At 40.3% G+C, this 18473-nt stretch overlaps 1 protein-coding gene and 1 pseudogene across 3 annotated transcripts in view; both read left to right on the forward strand.

The window, feature by feature from the left end:
• LOC148353151 (uncharacterized) overlaps positions 1-18473 on the forward strand; it is a 57785-nt pseudogene continuing 39312 nt past the window's right edge. Inside the window, exons 1-8 of the transcript XR_015852774.1 lie at positions 1-145; positions 1457-1765; positions 2654-2902; positions 2977-3090; positions 6996-7098; positions 9495-9620; positions 11838-12252; positions 16624-16774. The product of XR_015852774.1 is annotated as an uncharacterized LOC148353151 (transcript). The remainder of the gene's footprint in view (positions 146-1456; positions 1766-2653; positions 2903-2976; positions 3091-6995; positions 7099-9494; positions 9621-11837; positions 12253-16623; positions 16775-18473) is intronic.
• Positions 2596-6540, forward strand: LOC148353152 (uncharacterized). Of its 2 annotated transcripts, XM_088353528.1 has the most exons (4): positions 2596-2712; positions 4053-4106; positions 5508-6046; positions 6181-6540. In XM_088353528.1, exons 2-4 carry the CDS (start codon positions 4100-4102, stop codon positions 6430-6432), a joined length of 798 nt encoding a protein of 265 aa, XP_088209654.1. In that variant the 5' UTR covers positions 2596-2712; positions 4053-4099; the 3' UTR covers positions 6433-6540. The 2 variants fall into 2 exon arrangements, with proteins under 2 accessions (XP_088209654.1, XP_088209653.1); XM_088353527.1 differs by lacking the exon at positions 2596-2712.

Here is an 18473-nt window from a genome sequence, read left to right on the forward strand (position 1 = left end):
CCTAAGTCCCATGACTGCTCAATTAAAGTTTCGTTTTTATACATTCGGCACTCATGTTCGCCAAACAAGCGAAAAGCCAGTGTGAAGATGGTTTGCTTGGAATATTACCATCATTTGTTTCATCTTTTTAGTTGTCTAGCTATCGGTGAGTTGTACTATTTTATATGATTTAACATCGTCAAAGTCAGGTTTGTCGTATTGTCGTAGCAGCCAGTGTCCTTGCCATAGGGTTTTGCTTTGGTAATAGCAATTTTAACTAATTAGAATCGTCGGTATTGTTATTGATATCAACATTGTGGAACATTATATGCAACCAGATTAGACATGACACTCCAGGGTAAAACGCGTAGTATTAATTACAACGCAGTACTTAGAAATATAATAGTAAATAAAAAATGAAAATGACATCTCGCAGCAGTAATTCACAAGGTGTATACAGTATATTCACAGTTTCAGAGACGTGGCTATGCTTTGTTTCGTTAACGTTCAAGTAGTCTTTACAGTGAGACAAAGTTCCTGTTCTGGTCATGACATTCTAACGTAAGGGTGGGCAACTGCAGTTAACAGCTGGCAGGCTTTTTTATCCGGCCATCTAAACAAAAATGTAAAAAATAAAATGTATAAAATGGTAAAAAATTTAAAATGTGTCGATTTTGTACCACGCTTGTGCCACCAACAATCAAATAACTGGCTACATTTTTCTTTACTGGCTTTTTTGGGTTATAAAGGCCTACTTATGTTATCATTCCAGATATTTATGTGTATCTATACACTACACAGTTCTGAGGTCGTGAGATTGAACCCTCCTGTATGGAGTTTGCATGTTCTCCCCGTGCTTGCGTGGGTTTACTCCGGGCACTCCGGTTTCCTCCCACATCTCAAAACATGCATGTCAGGTTAATTGGCCAGTTTAAATTGTCCCTAGGTGTGAATGAGCGAGAGAGTTCTCTGTCCCTGTGTGCCCTGCGACTGGCTGGAAACCAGTTCAGGATTTTTACCCTGCCCACTGCCTGAAGATAACTGGGATTGGCTCCAGTGCCCTCGTGAGCCAACTGAGGATAAGCGGAGCAGATACTCGATTACTCTTTTGTTATATTTCCCCGGAAAATCAATACAAAGTCATTTTAAGGAAATCTGCGCGAGCAACGTATGCTCAGCAGGCATCCACGCGGAGGGACATTTTTCGGCACAACATCGCCAATTTTGAAATATCAACTCGGGCCTCGAGCGCCCTCTTGCTGTTTGTGACAATAACATATGAAATGATATACCCGGAGGGACACCGCTTTAAAAAAGACATACTTCATTACTGAATTCTGACTGTTTTCAAATTGTTAATTCATAAACAAACAAAAATAAAGAAAAAAACATGTACTTGTAAGTACATGTTGCATCTTTGCTGCTCAATTGTTTGGTGATTTCAAATTTTTTCTCATCTCTCTTTCTTTCCATCCAGTTGCCACTTTCCCAGTTTCTGCACAGGTTCCTAAATACGTACTCGTAGGTCAAGAGATCAAGTTTGAGACATCCATCAATGCAAAACCTGACCGTATCGTGTGGGTGAAGCATCCTGGTAGAGATTTGGTCAGGGTTGTGAACAACATGGAATATTCCTTCAATCCTTTTAAGAACAGGATTGCTCTGGACCGTGATTCTGCAGAACTCACCATCAGAAATGCCACATATGAGGACAGTGGGGCCTATGATCTGAAGTTAATAATAAAAAATACGGCTCAGCGTTTGAAGTATAAAATTGTGGTTATAGGTACATTTTTAATTTACATCTAATTATTTTTGAGCTGTTGTACAGTAGATTTTATCTATAAAATTCACAATAACCTGCCAATTAAAAGACATAAGATAATGAGCAAAGTCCAGATGAGCAAGTAAATGAATACCTTGATGCAACTAACAACATAAACCAAGAGTGATTAAAAAAAACAGCACTGACACACATAATCAAATGCCAATGAGATATCTTTAATAATGTAACTCAATATAAATAGAAAACAAGCATTAAACTTGTTGTTAAAATTTATTAAACAGTGCATAAGCATTCATAATCTTCAAAAAGAAAGTCTGTATTTTTTTTACCTCTAGAAGTTACCTTGTAGTGTAGTGCAACTGAAAACACTTGCTAAAAAGCACAAGAAAGAATACAAACTATGGAGGCTCAAAGTGACCAAACCACTCCCTTTTTTACACAGCCTTTTGCAAGTCATTGAAATTTTGTGTTCTGTATAAACCACTGATCCCTCAATATTTCTCCCACCTAATGTATTAAGCGCCGAACAGCTTTGATAAAGGAAAAGGTAAAAGCAGATACTCTAGGTATTTTTTTTTTCACCTCAAAAGATGTACTCCACCATTAAAGTGAAATTTCACCAGATACATGTGGATATACATCTCGTTTATTTATGTATTTAATGAATGAAAAATAAAATACGTTAAAATAAAGCAAACCATATCATGAGGCTCCTTTAAAGGCTCTTTTTTATGAAACAGAGTGTTGTAAAACAGGAATATTTAAAACCTGTAGGACCAAAAGAAAAACCAACCTGGACTGGTGTTTTTTTTAAGGGAGACTTGGTATCTGCAAGGCTACATTCACATCCATTATTATACTCAGTTCATATTGTTTTTATGTTTCCAGACAAAGCTACAAAACCCAACATCTCCTGTGTGATGAACAACACAAACCAGGCAATGCTTGTATGCGCAGCACACTCTAAACATCCTGATTTATTGGAGTATAAGTGGAGTTCAAGTGGAAACGAATGGCTTGGTTCGAACCTTGGAATTAGCCTGACGAACGAATTGGATAATCAAGTTTATCGTTGTGATGTAAGCAATCCGCTGACCAAGGAATCGGCAACATTCACCGCCAAGCATTGCTTCATGGGTAATCCAAAACCATTAGTATGATGATAATCATAATTATGACGAATGATGAGAAATGATACACTTTTTGTGCAGACAACCTGTCGGAAAGTCAAAATAACATCAACATGGGAATCACGGTCGCTGCAGTAATTGTCATCACTCTAATCATAATAATCGCCATATTGGTCTTCAGAAAATTTTTCCCAGGTACCTATATACAGACTTATGTATAAGAAAAATACAAAAATGGGAAGCATGTTGTGGCGCGCTGGATAGGCTTATAATAGATAGATAGATAGATAGATAGATAGATAGATAGATAGATAGATAGATAGATAGATAGATAGATAGATAGATAGATAGATAGATAGATAGATAGATAGATAGATAGATAGATAGATAGATAGATAGATAGATAGATAGATAGATAGATAGATAGATAGATAGATAGATAGATAGATAGATAGATAGATAGATAGATAGATAGATAGATAGATAGATACTTTATTCATCCCCGAAGGGAAATTCACATTTCCAGCAGCATCCCTGAGCTGAGAACAGTACAATAATAAAGCCAAAAGAATACAATATACAAATACCCAGTGTGACGTGCAAATGCCCACTGTAGCGTGTTATATAGAGTAACTAAATAGTGCTACACAGAATACATATTGCAGTAAGATTCGGTAATATCCAATGTAGGTGGTGTGGTTTAATGTGGGCCTTTACTCTGACGGGTGGAGTTAAAGAGCCTCATGGCATGAGAAAGAAAAGATCTCTTCAGTCTGTCCATAGTACAAGACAGTGACAGCAGTCTGTCGCTGAAACTGCTCTTCTGTCTGGAGATAATGCTGTGTAGTGGATGCGATGGATTGTCCATGATTGGCCTCAGCTTTTTCAGTGCTCGTCTCTCAGCTACTGTTGTTAGGCTGTCCAGCTCTTTGCCCACAACAGAGCTCGCTTTCCTAGCCAGTTTATTGAGACGAGAAGCATCCTTCTTTAATTCTTCTTTAATCACTTACTGTACCATCATCCACTTGATTTACTCATGATTTACTGCATTTCCATCAGAGTCAGTTGATGGATCACGTTGGCAGTTTTCAATTCTGGATTTACATGCCGTTTTTGTTTATTCCAAAATAATTAATCCTGTATCTATGTTCATGCAGGTCGATTTGAAAATATCGAGAACATTATTTTGGCAAGTGACCTAACAATGGAAGGTATGTCCAACCAACAAGTAAACATGAACTTTTACGTTGTACGTTTAGTTAGGATTACATTCCATGTGGAAAATACTTAAGTCTGTCTGTCTGTCTGTCTGTCTATATCGAAAAACATTCTATCTATCTATCTATCTATCTATCTATCTATCTATCTATCTATCTATCTATCTATCTATCTATCTATCTATCTATCTATCTATCTATCTATCTATCTATCTATCTATCTATCTATCTATCTATCTATCTATCTATCTATCTATCTATCTATCTATCTATCTATCTATCTATCTATCTATCTATCTATCTGTGTGTCTGCCTATCTGTCTGTGCATCTGTCCGTCTGTCCGTCTATATCTAAAAACATTAATTTTTTTATACATTTTTACTTTTACTCATGCAATAGCCCCGAGTAGTGCCTCTTTTTTTAATGTGTACACAATAGAGTCAGTAGTTCTAATTTCAAACAGAAATCCACCTCCAATTTTAGTTGCCTTTAATTAAACTTTATATTAAATATTCAACAAGTTTGCTGTTAAGTCATATTGTCCATGAAAAAAAATCTGTTTTGAGAATACTAGGGGCCTGCAGCATCATAATCTTCAGGATTAAACGTTTTTGTCACGGACCAGGAATGGAGACGGGACCCAATTGCGTTCTTTTTATTAAGAAGGAGAACAGGGCTTGCATCCACGATCCGATGATTGTCGGTCACGGGTAGCAGATAGCAGGAACGCGTAAGTGACACTTCTGTGTCGAGCGAGAGTAGTCGTTGACAGTGAGAAAAACAGGTCGATAGCAGGGGCAGAGGAGCAACACAGAAACGGGTCTAGAAAAGAGGTTGGCAACAGGTATCAGGTAGGAAACATGGCAAAAACAGGTCGATGGCCGTGGCGGAGGAGCAAAAACAGAAACGGGTCCAGAAAAGAGGTCGGCAACAGGTATCAGGCAGGAAACAGGGCAGGATAGGGTCGGAGAGTCACAAAAAGCTTACCTAGCTGGGAGCATAGGTTCCTGACGGTCTGACGGGTTCTTTTCAGAAGACGAGAGTTTAAAAAGAGTCCAACAGCCAATCAGGTCCCGTGGCTGTTGGCGCTAACGGGGCAGCCACAGGTGCCCCGAATCAGTAATCATGACAGTTTTTTTTTGTATGGCGTCTCGATAGTTTGCCTCCTTTCTTTATCATTTGTAAATTGTTTTCACTGTCCGTTTGATCAGAAGTATGTTTTTTAAGAAAAAATGTGAAAGAAAATCACAATGGCTGCCAAAATTTTTAATGCCTATTGCTATACTGGGACATGTACATTCCTTGAAATGATTCCTCATTGTTTTGTTATCCAAGTATGCTGATTACATAAGGCTCAAGTAACTGTAATTGACTTTGTTGACCATTTTTCGTAGGATTCTCAAGACCAGATGAAGCCTTACAATATAGACTCAGGGAAGCACTGAACAGTCAACACTACAATATCAACCATCCTCACGCTTTGTGGCACCAGGATTCATGTGATCATCTAAAATCATTTGGTATTACAATTCATGGCTGCATCGATGCAGTCAGTCAGCAAATAATGTGGCTAGAAGCAGACAATACCTACGGTAACCCTGAGGTCATTGCAGAATACTTCATCAAAACAGTAAGACATCTCGAAGGGTGTCCACAGCGACTGCGGGCCAGCCCAAAGATGGAGAACAGATACATTAAAGGAGTGCAATGTTTCTTGCGTAGGAATCATAAAGATCTTTTTGCAGGAGAACAAAGCTTTGTTGATGCACATAGCAAGTCCGAGCAAAGGATGCAATCGTGGTTGCTCATCCTTTTTGAAATGAGTTTTCAGAATTGGAAAAACACTTTCCTAAATCTCGGGAAAGTCGGCCACTTTACAGGGGGCGACTTGGACAAGAAGCTCATACAGTTTTGCTTCCTCAAACTCATCCAGGTAGCGTATTTTGTGATCTTACTATATTTTTAGAAGTTAACGCGGTAAAGGACCTGCAATAGTTAATAGATAGAAAATGCCTATGCATTGCAATTGACATTGTTTTGATTTGAGCCCTGTTCAAATGTGTTTAGGATGAACTGAACAAGTGTTTAAGGAAGTGGAACGCACAGCAGACAGGAAGAGCGGCAAGGGACAAATTTCGAAAAGTCCCGCCTCGGGATATTGATCTTTGCTTGAAGTTGTGCATGCCAAAAAAGCAAAACAGCTTTGTGGGACCATTGGAAAATCGTTTTGGTCGCATCATGAGTGATAATGGATGGAATGCTCCAGTGGACCTAGAAGAAGCCGAAAAACTATACATAAATATTAAATCGAGATGCTGACATCAAGGCACAAAAAAATATCAACATAACAAATGGAATTTATTTTGTTCATAACTGTTGATGTTATATATTTATATTTACCTGCACTGTATTTAATTTTGTATTTATTTTCACATATGCTTAATCACTCGTATATAAAAGTTTATGTTTTTCATTCATATATTCATTTATATGATTTGTGTGATTCCTGAAATAATTGAAATATTTGCAAATTTTAAATGCATCCCCTGCCAGCAAATTACTCAGACAGAACTGGAGTCAGCTGTACTTGGGAGAAATGGCTGCCTTAAAATATTATACAATTATTCAATCATTTTCCATGAAACAAAATATGAAAAAATCCCCTGAAAGAACATTGTTAATCTTGGTGTAAAGGCTGAAGATCATTTAATGAATTTAATAAGGAAGCACAGGTGTCTGACCTCATGAGATCAAATTTGTACAAGCATTTTCTAGCTGACAACTCTTTTGTAATTTTCCGAGACAAAAACCCAGGACAGCAGGCCAAATTTTAGCCTTGTATACGAAAGGTGATAAAACTGGACACAAAATTGTGAGGCCAGAGAAGGAAAATGAAGGCGAGTCCTTGGTGGAAATCGGGTCCTGTGCCGAGTCACCCTACGATGACCCGGAGAGTAGACTGGATGGACGGCAGTTGCTCAGGAGGTAGAGCGATCGTCTTAGGATTAAGGGATCCCAGTTCGAATCACGGCTTGTCCGTGTTACATGTCGAAGTGTCCTTGGGTAAGACACTGAACCCCCAATACCCCCAATAAGCAGGTTAGCGTCTTACATGGCTGCACAGATCACGGCCGCTATTGGGAAATGTGAAGCACACTGTAAAGCGCTTTGGGAAGTCATTGACTTGAAAAGCGCTATATAAATGCAGATCATTTCATTTCATTTCATATACCCTGATTTCTCTCATGCCCACCAAGTCCAAGGAAAAGCCAAGCCGACAAAAAGGTAGGGCTTGTGTCCGCAGGGGCAGGCGGAGACAAACGGGTGGGGTGTGCAAATCTTCCAGTGTCCCCTTACACACAGGCAAGTTCTTCATACGCTACTACACCGAAAAACAATAATGGTTTTAAAAATACACACACACACACAAACACACACACACAGACAGACATGCACACACACTCATGGAAATAATCAAATATTCGTAAAAAATATTTTGTATTTGTATTTTGTAATAGACAAATCCTTTTTTTGAAAAAAAAAAAAAAAAGTTTTCTTTTTTTTCATGTTTCATGGAATGTAAAGATACCTAATGTCACTAAACAAAAATATTGGTTTAAAACTCACTGTTTTTCAGAAAAAAAAATCATTTTTAAAAAGCTTATTTTTTTCTTTTTTTATAAGAAGTTGTTGATTTATGTAATACCAAGCCATTTTCAAATGATGATTACTAAAGAACACAATAAGGTAGAACCATAATGAAAGAGCAGAACCCAATCCTTCAAATGGTACACAACATGTACAAACAACAATTTTCTAAGCGTCCTGAAGAGGGTAACAAAAATGTTTGAAATCTGTTGGGGTTTTAGGGGCTATGTTTTTCGAAAATGCTCGGTGAATAAAGAGTTAGCTAGTATGGTAAAACAAGCTTGCGATAATAACTAATGCGATGATAACGTCACTTGATCAGCAACTCCAGCTTTCACTTTAAATAATCGCTTAGTTGAGGAAATGCCGCAAACAAGAAAGCATACAGTATGAAAGGATGTGTCACGGTTGCCATGGCGTCCAGTTGGTCCCAGCCGGCTGGCGCCGGATTCTGTCGCGGTTGCCACGGCGCCCAATTGGCCCTGCCCATGGACACCGGCTGAGACGCATTGACTGATTGCTCCTTGGCCGTACTTAAACGCGCTCCTTTGAGCTGTTAGGTGTCTGAGCGTTTGTGAAACGCCTGTGATACTTCTGTGATACTTATGCAAGACATCTGTTAAACTCTGCGTTAAATGCCCAGTTCTGTGAATCTGCCTGTGTTTGATCCTGTTTTGTTTTGGGCCTGATCCGTTTGTTTTTGACAACTTTTCTTTTTTTTTTTTAATCCACTTTCGCGACCATGGATCCCCGGATCGAGTGTGCACGCATTCCTCCTCTCCCCAATAAATTGTGAGTACCTTACGCGAGTGGGTTCCAAATTCTGTTTCCTTGCCTGGTCTGTGACAGGATGATCATTTGCTGGAAAGGCCCTTATTTTTAAGAATTAGCACATTGTGACAAAGGTCATTATTTTCTGTATTGTACTGATAAACATTAGACTTTGATTTATTTTAGATTCATGACACACAACTGAATTAGTTCAAGCCTTCTATCGTTTTAATATTGATGATTTTGGTAAAATTATTAAGGAAAAAACACAATTCCCTATCTCAAATAATTAGCATATTTCATCCAACGGATAAAAAAAATAGTTTTTTTTTAAATAAACATCCTTCAAAAATAATGCTGTTGAGAGGAAGAAAAAAAAAGATCTGGATGACATGTTTTTACTTTGAACCTTCTTTTTTTATTAAATGCAATCTCACTTTTTGGCACCCCTTCCTTCAGTAACTGCCTCCCCCACATGGGTCCATCGTCCTCCAAAAACTTAACAGAACGACCTGACCACCAAAGGACCCATAGAATTCCAGATTCCTGTACTTTGGGGTGGCTTTAGGATTCCTGTCTCTTTGGCTTGGAAAAAGCCCTTTGTCTGTTACTTTTTTGGGGTTGGTTGCTCCTCCTTTTTGAAATGAGTTTTCAGAATTGGAAAAACACTTTCCTAAATCTCAGGGAAGTCGGCTACTTTACAGGGGGCGACTTGGATAGTAAGCTCATACTGTTTTGCTTCCTCAAACTCATCCAGTTAGCGTCTTTTGTGATCTTACTACATTACCAGAAGTTAACACGGTAAAGGACCTGCAATAGTTAATAGATAGAAAATGCCTATGCATTGCAATTGACATTGTTTTGATTTGAGCCCTGTTCAAATGTGTTTAGGATGATGTTCCTGTATGTGCGGTGCGGAAATAGCCCCTTGGCTGTACCCGGTTCCTGTTTCTTCTGCACAGAAAAAGCCCCTTGACCATGTCTGGTTTTTGTCTCGGTGGCGAGGAGAAGGACCTTCTCCGCGCCACTCCCCTGTCCTGGCAGTCGAGGAGAGGCCCCTCGGCCATGCCTGCTTTCTTGTCTTGGTGGTGAGGAGGAAACTCCTTGGCCACGCCGGGTTACTTGTCTCAGCGGCAAGTGACAAGGACCTTCAGCCTCCATAACTTTTTATTGTTTTGGACTGTCTGGTCTCTGGCCCTGCCTCCAGTTACTGCTTTCCTCACATGGGTCCATAATTTTCACAGAAGTAAAAAAGGATCTAGATGCCATCTGTGGGACATCGATGGAAGCTCCCCAGATGCACGATCTTGTCTTCTGAAGCCTAAGCTCTTTTTCACATTCCCATTTTCAATTTGCTTAACGTTATTTTTATCCTCATTTGCTGACAAAACATATTGAATTTAAATTCAATAACTGCTTTTTGGAAAAGAACTTATGTATGCTGGCATTATCAACCTATTATCAAAATATTATTGTGCATTTTTACATTGATTAGGATTATCAGTAATATTATGCAAATTGTGTTCACTGAATGCATGTGTACAATGTGTGCGACAGTACAGAAACCATCCGACATCGATCTTGGCCAACCGGTCGTCAATCCATTACAATAGCGCCATCTGTTGCCGAGACAGTATCTCATTTGAGAATGTAGTATAAGATTGCTGTGCCCGCTGGCTGCCAAGATTGTCATACACATTGCCAGGCTGCTACATGATTTTAAAGAAACGGACAACTGTTGGAAAGAAAATAACAACTGCCGGCCGTGATTTTGAGTATGGTTGAAATTAAGTCGAGCAGGTCGTACGTCAAATGGGATCTGTTTCGAGCTAAAATTGCTGCTGTCAAGGAATTAATTTTGTAGTGTCATATAGCAGTACATCATCTACAAATAACTCAAGAGAAATGACGGGACAACCGTATAGAGACTCCATAACGGGATACAAAAGTCCTCAACCAACAGAGAAAATCTAGCGGTTATATAGCCTACAGGCTGACTCCAAAAGTCCTTGTATGGTAATTTCTTCAGTGGACACATGAGATTTAGCATACGGTTTCAAACAATTCTCGGGTAATTATTCAAAACAAGTTCAGAATGACCTATGGTCTTCACTACAAAGATATGCCCTCAAAACTCTGACCATCTGGTGATAATTAAAACTTGTCTCGCTTTACTGATTTTGACTTTTGACAAACTTCAGGTTGGAGTGACCAGAAACAAAATTAATGTGTTTGGTTCATACCAATTTTCCGCGACAGTGACTGCCTCTATGCCCACTCTGCATAACACCTACACAGAGTCAAGAGAACCTACCTGTCCACCCATAGGGTTTTGTCATGTTGTATACAATTTTTGCTGACATGTTTTCCATCACCTGTATTTTTTAGAGTACTTAGAATATCTTGTATTTATGTTTAGTCATGCTTTTTCAATTCAGATATGTTTTCCTCCTTATAGATAACCACACGCAACCATACAACGTACAAAATACAAATATAAATTTAAAATCAAATGAAATTGTATTTGACTCGTGGACTGAAATAAAGGTGTTCAAGTAAATCTCTGGGATTCCAGTGACAAAACCAGCACAGACATCTGCAAGATGGATCCTTGTAAATGTTAGCTAAAAGTAAAGTATCTGACTACGAATGTGAACATAAACGATCACATAGATGTATGAGATAAACGTGTAAATATATTGTGTGTATATAGTGTGGAGTGATCAGTGTTGTTTTTATATCAAAATTCAAGTATCTGACTTTTTCAAATTACACATTTATTTCAGCACTCCCTCAAAAAACAAATATTTTTAGGGTGGTACAAATATGTTCTTTTTGTTTTATTTTTAATCAGACTTTTCCATACATGAGTCACTTATTGTTAACAGGTATGGTAACACTGTCAGAACCAGAACAGATGGTGGACCTAGACGCGTAACGTTTTCACGCAAGCTTTATTTTACCGGAATCGGGCAGTCATGCGCGGGAACACAAACACCAGGGATTCGGCGATCGCTTGGCAAAAAAGATCGAAACCGGATAGGACAGATGGGATCGCTACCAGATACAGGATACACTAGCAGATCCTAGACAGGGCGGGACAGACGGGATCGATACCAAATACAGGATACACGAGCAGATACCGGACAGGACAAGACAGACAGGATCGATACCAGATACAGGATACACGAGCAGATACCGAACAGGAGGTCAAACGAGCATGCCCAAGTGAGGGCAATGGGTAACCGTGACAGAACACCCCCCCTCAAGGGACGGCTCCAGAAGTCCCAAAAAACAAAATACAGTGCACTTCAGAATGGACCGGTGCCCCAGAGGAAGGTGGCCCCACATCAGCATCGAAGACGTGGCAAGAGCCAGACCAAGAAGAGGCTGAGCGGCCAGGCAGGCATGGCAGGCTGCCGCATGGGCATCGTGTCAGATGGGCAAACGGGCGAGTCAGGCCGGCGGACGGGTGAGTCAGGCAGGCAGACAGGCGAGTCAGGCAGGCAGACAGGCGAGTCAGGCAGGCGGACGGACGAGTCAGGCGGGCGGACGGACAAGTCAGGCGGGCGGACGGACGAGTCAGGCAGGCAGACGGGCGTATCGGGCTGGCAAACGGGTGAATCAGGCAGGCAGACAGGGGAATCAGGCAGGCAGACGGGCGTGGCAGAAAGGCCGATGGGCGCGGCAGACAGGCCGATGGGAACCTCGGACCGATGGGTGCAAAATTTTCTCGGAAACCCCATTTGAGTCACAGCAATTCCCATGGCGGGCGAGTCTGTAGGCAAAATGGCCGGGGAGCGCGACAGCATGGCAGGAGGAAAGTCCCCGGCAGGCGGGGCTGATGCCTGCAGTTGACGCGACAGGAGCTCTGTGAATTTGGCTCATTACTCCTGCTGACGCTGCATGAGCTGTTGTCGTTGTTGGAACAGCAGCAGAAGGGCGGCGACGTCACCTGACAGTCGCCGGACCTCGCCCTCAGTCCGGTGTAATTGCTGCAGGGCAGAGGGAGTTTCCAGCTCCCCCAATCCGCGCTTGTGTGAGCGTTCACTGGGTACATTTCTGGTCAGTCTGTACTGTCAGAACCAGAACATACGGTGAACCCAGATACGTAACATTTTCACACAAGCTTTTTTTCCGGGAACGGGGTAGTCATGCGTGGGAACACAAATGCCAGCGATTCGGCGATCGCTGGCCAAGAGAGATCGCAAGATACCGGACAGGATGAGACAGACCGGATCGATACCGGATACTGGAGCAAGATACCGGACAGGAGGAGACAAACTGGATCAATACTGGAGACTGGAGCTAGATACCGGACAGGAGGAGACAGACAGGATCGATACCGGATACTGGAGACTGGAGCAACATACCCGGACAGCATGAGACAGGCGGGATTGATACCGGCTGCTGGATACACGAGCAGGATACCGGACAAGACAGGACAGACGGGATCAATACCGGAAACTGGATACACGAGCAGGATACCGGACAAGACGGGACAGACGGGATTGATACCGGACGCTGGATACACGGGCAGGATACCGGACAGAGTCAAATACAAGCCTTGCAAGTGCAGAGGTTTGTTGACGGACTTACAAGGAGTGAATGAGAGCACTGAGTTTAAATAAGAGGGAAGCCAATCAGGCAACGAGCAGCTGCTGGCTTCTAACGGGAAGACCCAAGTGCGAGCAATGGGCAACCGTGACAGAAACAGGCTCAACCACCTTGAACATACCAAAAACATCACCTGATCAGCAACACTTTCACTTTCACTGTCAATAATAGCTTTGTTAAGGTTGTGTTGCAAACAAAAAGGATGATCATCTTTACTGGCATACTGACCTTTTTTGTTCATCTTGTGGGTCAGCCCACATTCAGTAAGTTGTTATTTCTTTTTCCCTTTCCAAATTAAAAATTCTGAAATATTGATTTAAACTTGTTTCAAGCTGAGAGTGACTATTTGTTACTGATTAGCACATAAGGCTAACAGTTTTATGTCTAAAATGACAACTTATCGTGTTATTACTATGTTGTTACTCTGTTATTACAAGGTTGTAATTTTTAAAAGTTGAATTAAAATAGGCTCAGTCAACCGCTAAAACATCCTGTCATTTAAAAGTATAATTTCCTGTAAAATCAAAATGACCCATCGCTGGTGAGCTAATGACGGAACCTGTCTGTGGGTTACTCAGGTGTTCTTAGGGGGCTACATATGTATACATTATATATATATATATATATATATATATATATATATATATATATATATATATATATATATATATATATATATATATATATATATATATACTGGACTGTCTCAGAAAATTAGAATATTGTGATAAAGTTCTTTATTTTCTGTAATGCAATTAAAAAAACAAAAATGTCATACATTCTGGATTCATTACACATCAACTGAACTATTTCAAGCCTTTTATTATTTGAATATTGCTGATTATGGCTTACAGCTGAAAAAAACTCAAAAATCCTATCTCAAAATATTAGAATACTTCCTCAGACCAAGTAAAAAAAATAATTTTATAACAGCAAAACTAAATCAAACATTTGAAAATGTCCATTGATGCACTCAGTACTTGGTTGGGAATCCTTTTGCACGGATTACTGCATCAATCCGGCGTGGCATGGAGGCAATCAGCCTGTGGCATTGCTGAGGTGTTATTGATGCCCAGGATGCTTCGATAGCGGCCTTCAGCTCATTTGCATTTGTAGGTCTGGTGTCTTTCATCTTCTTCTTAACTATACCCCACAAATTCTCAATGGGGTTCAGGTCAGGGGAATTAGCAGGCCAATCAAAGACAGTGATGCCATGGTCAGTGCACCAGTTACTGGTGGTTTTGGCACTGTGGGCAGGTGCCAGATCATGCTGGAAAATGAATTACTCATCTCCATAGAGCTTTTCAGCAGATGGAAGCATGTAGTGCTCTAAAATCTCTTGGTACACAGTTGCATTTACTCTGGACTTGATGAAACACAGTGGACCAACACCAGCAGCTGACATGGCTCCCCAAACCAATGCTGACTGTGGGAACTTCACACTTGGAGCAACTTGGATTTTGCTATTCTCCAGCCTTTCTCCAGACTCTGGCGCCTTGCCTTCTAAATGAAATGCAAAACTTGCTTTCGTCTGAAAAGAGGACTTTGGACCACTCTGCAACTGTCCAGTGCTTCTTCTCCATAGCCCAAGTCAGACGCTTCTTCCGTTGTCTTGAGTTCAGAAGTGGCTTGACCATGGGAATACGGCTATTGTAGCCCATTTCCCGGACACGTCTGTGAACTGTGGCTTTTGATACCTGGAGTCCAGCTTCAGCCCACTGTCTTTGAAGCTCCCTCAAATTCTGGAAGCGGCTCTTCTTCACAATTTTGTTAAGGCTGCGGTCATCTCTCTTGGTTGTGCAGCGTTTCCGGCCACATTTTTCCCTTCCAACAGACTTTTTGTGGATATGCTTTGAAACTGCACTCTGTGAACAGCCTGCTCTTTGAGAAATTTCTTTTTGTGTCTTACCCTCCTGATGGAGGGTATCAATGATGGTCTTCTGGACAGCAGTCAGATCAGCAGTGATTTAGTTTACTGAACCAAGCTGAGTGTTTTTAAGGCTCAGGAAACCCTCGCAAGGTGTTTCGAGTTAATTAGATGATTCAGGTGATTAGTTGAATAGCCTACTTGTATACTTTTTCATGATATTCTAATATTTTGAGATAGGATTTTTGAGTTTTCTTAAGCTGTTAGCCAAATTCAGCAATATTAAAATAATAAAAGGCTTGAAATAGTTCAGTTGATGTGTAATGAATCCAGAATGTATGACATTTTTGTTTTTTTAATTGCATTACAGAAAATAAAGAACTTTATCACAATATTCTAATTTTCTGAGACAGTCCAGTATATATATATATATATCCATTATCTGCACCGCCTATCCTCAGTAGGGTCGCGGGGGTGCTGGAGCCCATCCCTGCTGTCTTCTGGCAGTGGGCAGGAGACACCCTAAACTGGTTGCCAGCTGTCACAGGGCACACAGAGACCAAAACTCACTCGCTCATTCACACCAATTTGGACCAGCCAATTAACTTGACATACAAGTTTTTGGAATGTGGGAGTGCCCAGAGGAAAAAAAAATAATTCAATACTTAAATGGCAGAACTTAGAAAGCCCTTAGAGACTATTTGTGATTGAGGGCTACACAAATAAAAATGACTTGACTTGACTTGACTTAAATGGCAGAACTTAGAAAGTAGCAATAGTCATCAAAAGACTACATTGATTTTACTGCTACGTAGCATTTAAAAAAAATAATTGTGTTAATCAATAACCTTGCAATTTGTAACTTTTTGGGTTTATAGATGGTTTATAACTACCAATAATATTGTTTCTGATTTTGTCCTTCTAGTTGCGGCTTCCCCAGTTTCTACACAGAAGTTGATATATGTACACGTGGGTCAGGAGATAAGATTGTCACCGCCTGTTCTCAAGCAACCAGATCGCTTTCAATGGTCACGTAGTCATGGAAACGCTTTGTTCGATGTGGAGAGAGAGTTAATATTTGTTGCAAACAGAAGCAGGATCACCGTACACCCACAAACAGCAGAACTCACCATAAACAATGCCACAGATGAAGACAGTGGTCAGTATGAACTACTGATGACCACAAACAATGAGGATCAAAAGTTAAATTACAGAGTTGCGGTTATAGGTAAGTTTATTTTTCCATCTGAGTTTTCAATTCTAAAATAATAAATCTGGCTTCATTTGGCACCACAAAGTCTTGATCCCCATTTGTAGTTTTATGATATTGTTCTAAAATGTGGCATACGTTGTCAATAAGTCATATATTTTTATAACATTACAAACAGGTGGTGTTTAAACATGAGTGGTTGACAAAGTCTACTTATTTTGGTGCTCACCTTGCATTTACTACTCCAGACTTATTGAGAAAGCATGGAACACTCACAAATATATCTTGTTTTTTTCCAGACAAAGTAACCAAACCCAACATTTCCTGTGTGATGACTGGCACGAACCAGGCTACGCTTGTTTGTCAAACAGATTCCAAACATCCTGATTTGTTGCAGTTTAAGTGGAGCTCAGGAGAAAACGAACAGCTCGGATCAAATCTAAAGATAACCCTCAAAAATGAGTTTGCTAATCAAGTTTATTATTGCTACGTGAGCAACCCTCTGACCAAGGAATATTCCACATTCAATGTCAACGACTGCTTCCAGGGTAACCCAAGTCAATAATCACAAAAATGAAACTGACTTTAGTAATGTTGGAATGTTTAACAATATCTTGATGTCATTCTTACATAAATATAAGGTGAGAGTTTGAAAATATTCACATTTTGTACTTCTGTGTAGGCAAGCAGTCAGATGGAGAACATGACAACAAAGATAAAATTCTTACAAGCTTTCTCATCGTCAGTGTTGTCATCAACATCTCTTTCAGCATCAGGTGTTATTTTAAACGCTGAGGCCCTGAATTCCGAAAAGCAGGTGCAGGTATGTTTATAGAGTAAGAAAAAGCAACACAGAACACTCATGAGCAAAATCCACAGAAGAAAAAAAATCACCTTTTGTTCAAAACGAATTTACATACCACAACAGATTGCATGGATGAGCCTTACTCGTGTGCACTTTATTATTCCAACAAAAACCTTCATAATGATAATATTGACGCTAATCAAATTTCTAGGTTTTTTGTTTCGAAGGGTTGATCATAACTGGGGAGGTCTCAATCTGATGTTGATATCTGATACCAGTCCAATATCAGCCTGAAAACAGTATGGGTATTAATTGTCGTACATTCCAAATCTCAAACAGCGACTATGATATTGATATCCATGCTGTCCTTCTATGCAGTAGCGCCTAACGTAGCATTCAGGCAATAGGTTATTTTTTGTGTGTTTTTTTATGTTTAAGCGCCTGTGTGTATTCGTGAATTCTTCATTATTACCCCTCATAATACTCTGGCCATTCCTGCGCATCTTTGACTCCTAGCTGCCTCAAGCATACAGGAAACCCAGAGAGGTAGATAGAAGATGTAGCAGTGTGATGTTTGACATTATCCGCATCAACTCATAATTCTAAAACTGAAAGCGAGGATGAATGGGGGGTTGGGCAGAGGTGGTGGGTCAAACAAGCATGTGATCTTCCCCCACCAGATATAGTTTCACTGAGGCCAGTGCCTATCTTCTAAAGAAAACTAAAAGAGGAATGAGAAGGAAATTAGCAGGTTTAAAATTACCCATTTGACTAATTTTAGAGGGATTATTCCCCCGAATCATGGTAAGTGCTTCTGCGGCTGGGAAAAGCCAAACATGCAAAAATCCCACGTAAAAATAAAAGTGGAGCTTGATAGGGCAGCATCCCATCCCATCCCCTACCCAACCAACTCCATACCAATCACACCCCCAGCTGCGCCTGTTGGAGATGCGCCCCCTGGGCCGAGGCGACGCTGCACGATGCAGCCGAACGGCCCCAGACCCCATCCAAAAGGATCCCGTTCTATTTCACTGGAAGTCCCGACCTTCCCTTAATGTAGACCATTTTGGTACTCCATCTCTGACAAACTTGAATTAAAAAAAACAAATGCTAAAAACAATGAGAAAGTATATTTCCTGCTATTATCAGAGATTATCAGTATCGGAGTGGCTGTAATATCTGTATCATTTCGGAAGTGAAGAGGGTGTATCAGAACACCACTTTTATAGCCATTATGAGCATTAGTATTTTTTATTTGCCCACATTGGCCCAAAAATGAAAGCTTGTCCCTGTGGTTTTGCATATTGTTTTACCATGCAATGGACCATATTTTACCATGACCGAGTACTACAAAGACCTTAAATCCTCTATTCATGATACAGAAAAAAACAATTAAATTATTTTTAAAAACTAGTTATGGAGCTGATACATGAACCTATTCA

The sequence above is a fragment of the Urocampus carinirostris genome, chromosome 14 (genome assembly GCF_059441175.1).
Source record: "Urocampus carinirostris isolate Australia breed hairy pipefish chromosome 14, RoL_Ucar_1.0, whole genome shotgun sequence".
NCBI lineage: Eukaryota > Metazoa > Chordata > Actinopteri > Syngnathiformes > Syngnathidae > Urocampus > Urocampus carinirostris.